General features: G+C 45.3%; 1 protein-coding gene across 7 annotated transcripts in view; it reads right to left on the reverse strand.

The window, feature by feature from the left end:
• Positions 1-1,818: 1,818 nt before the first annotated feature.
• The window catches only part of POMGNT2 (protein O-linked mannose N-acetylglucosaminyltransferase 2 (beta 1,4-)), a 31,845-nt gene continuing 24,481 nt past the window's right edge, over positions 1,819-9,182 (reverse strand). For 5 of the 7 annotated variants that reach the window (XM_017734570.1, XM_008633923.2, XM_008633924.2 and 2 more), the window contains one exon: positions 1,819-4,128. In XM_017734570.1, the coding sequence (XP_017590059.1) occupies positions 2,300-4,036 (1,737 nt within the window). In that variant the 5' untranslated portion in view covers positions 4,037-4,128 and the 3' untranslated portion in view covers positions 1,819-2,299. Of the gene's footprint in view, positions 4,129-7,551; positions 7,702-9,182 lie in introns of all 7 variants that reach the window. The other 2 variants (XM_017734568.1, XM_017734567.1) reach the window with 1 other exon arrangement.

A 9,182-nucleotide genomic window follows, 5' to 3' on the forward strand; every position in this document is an offset into this window, starting at 1 on the left:
TAAGTGAAATGGGATGATCTACAAATTACAGGCAGGATTACTACAAAAGGCATGGAGAAAAGCAGGCAGGAAGGCAACAAGCAGATCGATATCCTGCTGAGGATGAACAATGGTTCGGAGAACACAGGCAGCTCACACACCCAAAGAAAATTACTTTTGAGAACTGATACAAAATGAATGCTGACTAAACTTCAGATGTCTGAAGACTCATTCGCTACCAAATAGGATACCAACACCACCACCTTTGCAACAGCCAGCAGCATGGCCACTGGCCACAGGGCTACCTTCAGCTTTAATGGATGTAGGGATGCATAACTGCTGCGAAACCCTTCTGTGAGTGGGAGCTCATCAGCCAGTGAGTTCCTGGGGAGCCACAGGTCCTGGAGGCTTCCCTGAACAGCTGCTTTCACTGTCATCTTTTAGGAAGTTTTTCTCACCTCAGCTCTGACATATATGGCATGGAATATGCAGTCACATGGCGACTTTGGGGCACAGCTCAAATACTCACTTCAGCAAGAAGCCTATTTTATCCTAAGAAAACAACAATGCAAATGAATATTCCCATGCCCCTTTAAAATATCAAGGCAAAAACTATTAGTTTGCAAGGTTACAATTTCAAAGGAAATGCAAACTTTGGGACTCATGTTCTGTTTCTTCCCCTCCTTTAAATCATAAACATGTTTGAAAACAAAGCAAGACATAATGAAAATGGATATACAGAAGTAGCACTTGCCCGAAGGTCCAATGTTGTGCTGTGGTGTTTCGCTCATTTTTCAATCCTTCTGTTTCTTGTCTGAATATGTGCAGCCATGTTTTACTCCCCCTCTCCCTAGAACCCCTAATTATAATCCTGCCCTGAGATGCTCATCTATCAGCCCAGAAAGCAAGACATTTATCCTACTCTTCAAACACCCATCCAGACCTTGGGAGGAAGGTGTGGACTGGGGAGGGAGAGGAGAAGAAGGCACTTTTCCTGTTGCTTTAACACTGGTGATAAACTATGGAGGATGCTCACAACTATCAGGGCAACATCTCACAGTCCTGCCCCTTTCTTTCTCCCCTCCTCAAGAGCTGCACTTGTGACTCAGAGCTGTTTTTCAAAGACAGTGCCGTTTAGGGTATCCATCTAAAGCAGATCTGAGCAGGATCAGGTCTGAAGTACTCAATATCTTACCCTGGCACTGAAGCCAGATTCTGATCTCAGGGAAAATGAATTTAAGTCTAGAATAAACTACTCCCCTCACTGGAATAACAGAGGTATGAGTGTCATCAGCCTGATCCCTGCCACGTGCTCTGGCCAGCCCAATGCCCTGGCACCACCTACCTGTTTCCTGCCTGACTCCCCTTCCTTCCACCAACATCCAGGAACACCTGTGCACAGAAAGCTTCCCTTTGCCACCACCTGCCTATTCCCTAGCAAAGCACGTACCTATTAGTAACTATTATCAACAGATTATTCTGATCAAACACCAAAAAAATGGATTTTCTTGAGCAGATTGCTCTAAGTGCAATCTCTTCCCCATCACCTCTCCCAAATCACCCCACTCCTTTCTCACACACCTAAACAAGACTTACAAAATGAAAACTCCTCAAACACAGTAAATTATTTTATCTACTCCATCCCTTCTACCTCCTGTTACTACAACCTTTTGCGATAGGGGTGCAGTTAAATCTGATTTTAAACGTGAAGTCGACACTGTAGTCTCATTCTCTTCAGTCAAAATATGAAAAATAAAAAGCTACACATACACATTTTATCACAGCAATGGACAAATCTCTCACAGTAATACTTTTGACAAATAATAAAATGAAAAAAAGTATTGAGGAAGTTTACAGCAGTTTAATGAAGGCTCTCATACAAAATCTTGAACTCAAAGTTACAGTCAAGAGCTACTGAAAAAATAACTTACAATGAAAAAGCAGATGAGAATTGCCCACTTAGCCATGGAATTAACTGTGCTTAAATAGTCACCACACAATAGGAACAAATTTAAATCACGACCAAGGTACACACAATTCACTTCCATTCTCTTTTCAATTACATGTATTCAGCATGTAATTTAACCTCTGGAAGTTACTCTGAAGAACATAGAGGTTTCTCTTTTTTTTTTTTTTTTTTTCCCAAACACTCACTGGAAATAAATACCATTGAAAGAATACATGTGGAGTGCAATAAAATGGACACTTAGGCACTGGTACAGTCTAGTCCTCTTCAGCCCTCTACAAACTACAAGACGAGAAGTTTTAAACCACAGATGGAGTGGAGAGCAGGTTAGAGCTGTACAGGTAGTGCAGCAGGTTATGTACTACACAAGAGCACATCTGCAAAAGGTCCCAGGAGATTTTTGTTGAAGATGCAGCGTATCCACACCAGGTATATCGTGAAGGGCTTAATGTTTTCTGAGAAGGTGTGATTCTGATGGGACAATATATAAGGCATGTAAGTGTTTTCCCCTTGCTCTTGTATCCACACTTCATATTTTACTTCTCTGACCTTGAGATACCTCAGATTCCAGGGGATCTGCCAGGACACAGCAAGTTTAGCTTCACTCGTGCCCTGGACAGAGGCCTGACACTTGGCATCCCTCACTTTGCCAGGGTAGAGGCTACCAGACCACTTCTGCTTCTTGGGTCCGGGCTTAGTCTTCACAGCCTGCCTAATCACGTGTATGAGAGACGGGATGTTCACCTTTGTGTCCTGGTAGGCACGGAACAGCCACTCGGGGTTGCGGCAGCAGAGGTGCCGTGGCACCTCCGTGCTCTTAATGATGCGCTCCTGCTCCGCTTTGTCCAGGTGAGCAATCCCACCCTGATCCCAAGGTCTGTCCGGGTAGGTGACGGTGTCTTCCTTGTCGGTGTTCTGCCAGGCAATGTACTGCAGGTCCATGCCAGGAAGGGTTGCCAGGGTTTTGTAAGGGGTGTAGTGTTCAGGGTTGATAGCATATGGGAAGAGCTCCACCACCGTGGCCCCTCTTGGCAGGAAGAGCGACATGACTAATTGGGCCCCGTGCATGCTGACCAGCATGGACGCATTGCTGATCAACCGGACGATGTCAGAAAATGAATGCTCCTCCAGAGAGACGGAAATGGTTTTCATCTGAAACTCCTGAGCGAGAGCCAGGATTAGTTCTGCCTCATTTAGGATAAGTCTGTTGATTGTCCGACTGAACACTACGATGTACTCCTCACTGGAGCTTTCCTCCAAGCTGATGTTCAGTTTCTGCATCATGAATTTGGTGAACTGCCTGATCTCATTACCAGAAACCAAGATGTTAGCCTTTGGCCCTTGTGGCTGGACAAATCCGTACTGGTACCAGGTGGTGATTTTGGATAGTCCCACATAGGATTTGGTAAAGCAGAGGAGCCTGCCCAGGGTTTTAAGCTCCTCCCTGAGGAGCGGCTGCTTGTTACTCAGTAACTTGTACAGGTCAAAGTGAACACCTTCACTCCAGCCTTCCATGAAGAAGAGTCGTGCCTCCAGATCTAAGTCGGAGAACTGCTGCATGGTGTAATAGAGGGGGAGGAGGTCGTCATGAAAGACGTGCATCAGGTTGTCTGGGTTGAACCTGTTGGCGATCAGCGCCACATCAGGCACAAAGACCGGCTTTGGCATAAATTTCAGCGCAGCAGCTGGCAGCTCCACGAAGTTGAAGTACTGGGTGTTGTGATCTTCCACAGAGGAGAGGTCAAGCAGAGCCGGCTGGAACCTCCGGGAGCCCAGGTTGGGCAGCATGACGGAGGAGTTGCTGTGGAAGTAGACAAACTCCTCAGCCTCGGTAGAGTAGCACAGGGACTCAAAGCGGCAGATGCGGTCAGTGTGCATCCTGCCAGTGCACACCATCCTGGTACCGTTCTCCACCAGGGCCTGCAGAGCCGCATGGTAGTCAATCTGAGCCTCAGAAAGCTCCTGAGACTGGCGCATGAGGACCAGCTCCTCTTCCACCATGGCGGCATGCTCATGCAGTTTGATGTACTTCCAGAGCACGGCAGCAAGGACAGACACAAGCAGGGCATTGAACACAGCTGCTATGTTCATTCTGTAGTTAGATCCTAGCAGGATGACAGGTGGGGAATGCAATGGAGAGGGAACACATCATTAACACTCTTTGACATGGTGAGGGCAAAGACCTGTGGAAAATAAACAAGAAAGGAACCATTTAAACATCAGGTTTACAGCTCCACCATGAATCATATTTTATGGACTATTCAAGAGAGTTTAAGCTTCTTTCGGTAATTTTTCCCCTTTCCAGGGAATGAGGGGAAAGAAGTGCCAAAGGTCTCCCCAAAACTGTAAAAAAATACAAAGCAAACAGAACTGGGAGCTGCTCTACAGGAAGGCTCCTCTCTCATTTTCATTTCTATGCTTTTGAAAAAGAAAATGTAAAAGAGCTTAAGGATGAGCTCTATGAAGATCTGTTAGAAAGAAAAGTATGTTCTCTGGGACTCTGGATCACTCTGCTCTTTGCAGACCACTCCCACAGTGAGAGGAAATAGAGCACTGCAGTCACTGGGCCACCTGCAGAGGACTTGGAGACCAAGCTCCTCCTCCTGCTCTGTGTGGCTGAGAGCACTCAGCAATACCTCTCACCTTCACTGTGCAGGTAGCGATAGCTCGAGGAGCATTGCCAGGACAGATTTCGCTACACTCCACGTGGAATGTGAACTAGTGAACATCACACTCAATTTCATTTTATCCAGGGGTGGGGAAAGGACTTGCAGGTCTATGGACTACCCTGTGGGAGAATCCTGAGTCACCTGGGTGTTGCTTTGGCTGCAATCCAGGATCAATCTAGGAACTGCCATCATCTTCCAAAAGAAATATTGGCATGGGAGAGAGGAGAGCTCTGCTCTTTATGAGAGGAACTGATGTGTCATTAAAGCAATCAAACCTTCATTTAGTGAGAGTCTGGCTCACACCAGCACAGCCAACTCTTATACAAATGATAAGCTAATGCATTTGAAGGGTTTCACTGTTGGCATTTTCCCATCCCAACCTGAGAACCTTTTCCGTGCTGCTCCAAGGCCTCCATGATTCTTTTTCTGTTAGAGCCTGCCACTGTTTTCTTTCTATGCAGAAACACTACTGGCTTATATCAGAGTATTGATTATAATTTCAACTGTGAACTTCAATTGAGGTATTGATTCACCTACAGAATTTATGGGCTTCGATTTTCATTATGCATCAAGATTCACTGATGTAAATAGGCAAAATTCACAGGCTGTAAATAATTGCATCCATGACTCATGGGGAATTCTAGGAAGGGAAATTTCTGATTAGTATTTACCCCACTAGATTGTTTCCAGCTGCCATCTTTAAAGGTAGCACTTTTAAGCTTCCTTTGATACAAGTTTGCCATGGGGGAAAAAAAAACAACTATGTCTCAAGTACATGTTCTGACATCCCAAGCACGCATTTTAACCAAGAAACACTTCTTACATGGCAAAGTGGAGGAAGTTAGCCAGGCATATTTGGGACCAAAGCAAACACCTCCTCTACTGCCAAAGGAGTTCCTTTGAAAAGAGATATTGCAACCTAAAAGCTTGATCCTGCAACTTGTAATTGAATGGAGAATCATTCATGGAATTCAGTGAAGTCTGAAGGGATTCCTATACCTCATGAGATCCCAACAGCCTGCGGGATCTGTCTTAGGAAGAACTGAAGGTATGTGGGAGTCTGAATAATGCTGAAGAAATGAGTACTAGCTGTAAGCCACGCAAACTTGAGAGGTGATCTTGGGGGATCTGAGCAAATTCATTTCAATTTCTAGCTACTCAAATGAAACAGAAATGAAGTCCACCTCCATAGGCAAGTGGTCTGAAAAACTGCTTCATTTAGAAACTTTTGCAAGCAGCAAATTAAAAAGTTATTGTTTTGATTTGAACCATGGAAAAAAAAAGGAAAGGAACTTAGAGTGGTCATCTGATTATCAGGGCAGGATCAACTCTCCATAAACCATGCCCCAAGGATGTGTCTCTATCTCATTCTTAGTACTAATTCATCTCTTCAGCCAATCTCTGTCGAGAGAGGCATGAAGGACTGTGATAAACTCTTTTCTAACACTTAGCCTTTGTTCCCACCACAGCAATTTTAACCGGGTCTTGTCCCAGGTGCCACAGATATCCTGCACAGAAAAATGATGGCTGTCACATCACATCTCACTCTGTCCTCCTCTGTCAACAGGGGATGACTGCTGCTCCTGATGGCTTTGCAACTCTCAACCATGGCTATTCCATGGACAGCCTGGAATGGAAACCCACTGGGGACAGCAGTACACCACTCAGGTTCTGCTAATGCAATCAAACCTGTTTTCAGAAAGAGAAATTTTTGATGGGGACAGATCCTAAATTATTTTGTTGGTACCGACTTTCAAAGCTTTGTTTTACTTCTTCACTGTCTTTGAAAGATGTCTAATGATATCATCCAGCTCTGTACATAACCTCTCCACTACAAACCTCTCATCTTGTGAGCACAGCTTTAAGTGACTTAAACAGCATCACCAAGGAAAGGATCGAGCCCCAGCAGCCATGTGCAAAGCCTGACAATCAGTACATGGAGGAGACCTTTAACAAGCAAGTCCTCTGCTGCAAGCACACACTTAAAGGAAGGCCAGTCCACAGGCATTGTGAAAGTTAACTTCTCTGGGTCACAAGAACAAAGCACCTACAAATTCAGTGGAGTCAATGCAAGTTGCAACAACTCGGCAGAGGAAGGAAGATCACATGGCTTCTTTACTATTCCATTATGGCAAGGTGAGTGTGTATATGTGCGTGTTTCAAAAGCATAAGAAGCCCACAGTCCATAAAAACACCACTGATACCACCTGCATTTCACGGGCATTTTGGTGGTAGAGAGTTCTGCTGACCATTACAAACCCCTTGAGCCAAACAGGCCCTCTTGAAAACAGCCTGTTCAAATGTTTCACCCCTGACTGATTTGTTCTCTCCCCTCCAGCCCCAAGGGAAGGCATAAGAGGCACTTCAGAGATGCAGCCTGATGGATGCAGCCAATGTTCAGAGGTTAGCAATTTTCATTTCAGACTCTGCCACAGCCACACCTGCTAAATGGCTAGGAATGAACAACTCAGCTTTTTAGTAAAAATCACCTGCAAGGCCCTCTTCCACCTCTTCCCTCATTACAGCTCTTTCACTTCCCTGCACTTAGCTGAAGTGAGCGTATGTACTTTAGCCAACCAGGTGTCAGGAATATGTGTTAAATGTTAGCAATGCTAAAATAATCCATCTTCATTTCTGTTCCTCATTGCCAATTCCTAAATCCTGGTTCATGCTGCCTGGAAGAAAGCTGCTTTTGCTGGAAGTGAACAAGGGGATGTGGACAGGAAAGGGTGCTGCAGGCAGAGTGAAAGGAGAATTTCACAGGTACTCATAGAACTGTCTTAATTCTTTGCCTGTTTTCCCACATTTTATCATCCACCTTTTTTTAATCTGACACTTTCGGTGAAAACAGACCTTCAAGAACGATAATTTTTGGTCCCTCAGGGAACGATAGAGCATAAATAGTAACAAACAATCCCACAGTTTGCTTTTACGTACCCAGGAGAGGCTGCACCAAGGGAAGAAAGGCAAGCAATCACTCTCAATGTCCCCTGGTTCCTCAGTCCCCCAAGCCGAGATCAGTCATAAAATGCTGTCAGCAGCAGTAGACATGGGATAGGAAACTTTCCCAGGAGGCAGAGGGTAACACTGAAACAGGTGAAAGCATTTCGTTTTCTGCCTGAAGAGAACTGCTTCACAATAAAATAAATTTTCATTACTAAATCTCCCTCACAAAATGGGTCTAGAGCTGCCATTCCCACAGTGTTATCAGAGAACATCCTAAGAACTGAAAGGCACTTGCAGAAGTGGCAGGCCAGACACGCTGTTACTTTTCTTAAGAGCAGAGTGCTCTGTGCTGTTTCTTTCTCCATAGAGGGCAGCCTCTAGGCCAGTCAGCCCCCGAGCTGCTCACAGACTCCCTCCTCCCCATCCCTACCACACTCATCCACCCTCTTACTTCCCAGTGATGCTGGGATAACCAGGGCTCTGCTCCACGTGAGTAATATGCCCCAGTTACCTGATGCCTTTTCCTGGTCTTAAAATCAAGAGTCAAACAAGGTTAGAAAGGAAAAAGGGATTTTACTTTGGTATTTATTTTAAGGATCTTTAGGTGCACTATATCTAGGTCAAATGCATCAAAATGCACACCGCAATGCCCCCCCCAAAAGATCTGGTATAACATTAGAGGTCTTACTAATTAGCATATCTATCAAAGATTCCTCAATGAGAGGCTTGAGTGAGCCCCCCTCTCCAAGGAGCCTTCCCCTGGATGGTTCTATCTTAGTTTACAGAATGTGTTCTGGAGAGCACCTTGGGGTCTGGGGCACACTGATCCCTAGCTACGAACCTTCTAAAATGTTTAGTCTCTTAGCTTGACAAACAAGTCCAAGAATGTAGGCAAAAAGCACTAAGAATACAGAAGTTGTAAAAAGGTATAACGGGTATAAAAGAAAAGGCAAAAAATCTTCATGGCATCATACCAAGGAAATTGCATGGACTGACATTTTTCCACTCTGCTTTGAAATGCTAAAGCATCATCCTTCAGCACCAGGAGAAATGACAGCTGATAGACCAGAGCCAAGCCAGAAGAGACATGCATGTAAAAGCTGCACAGAGCTTCTTGCTGCCAAGCTGGCAAAGGGCAGTGATGTCCGTCCCATGGGAGGGGATGGGACGTGCCCTTGAGGACTCCCGAGACAAGTGGGCTGCAGGGGAGCAGCAGAGTGAGAGAGGGAAGCAGAAGAGGCAGATTTCCCTGCCAGTGATGCTGACAGGGCAGGGGGCAGCAGACTTAGAGCCAGACATGGAGAGTTCAACAAAAACACCGGTGTGGGGGCAGCTCAAGACTGTGCAATGGAATTAAGAGAGCATATCCTGAAGCCTGCAGCTCAGCCACAATGGATGATGCTCCAGCAGCTAAGAGCCTGTGGGAGGGACTCTATTTTTGGTCAGCTCATCTTTACTCTTTTTCCAAGAGATCACAGGCATGAAGAGCTTACCCCATTTTCTTCCTCCATCCCTATTCACTTAGCAAAAGCATCCCAGTTTCATTCTCACAGCCCAGCTACCTTTCCTCTAACTAGCACTGGCTGCTGGTGACCAGGTGAAGTCTTCAGGAAAATTCATTT

The sequence above is a fragment of the Corvus brachyrhynchos genome, unplaced genomic scaffold (assembly GCF_000691975.1).
Source record: "Corvus brachyrhynchos isolate BGI_N302 unplaced genomic scaffold, ASM69197v1 scaffold94, whole genome shotgun sequence".
NCBI classification, from domain to species: Eukaryota; Metazoa; Chordata; class Aves; order Passeriformes; family Corvidae; genus Corvus; species Corvus brachyrhynchos.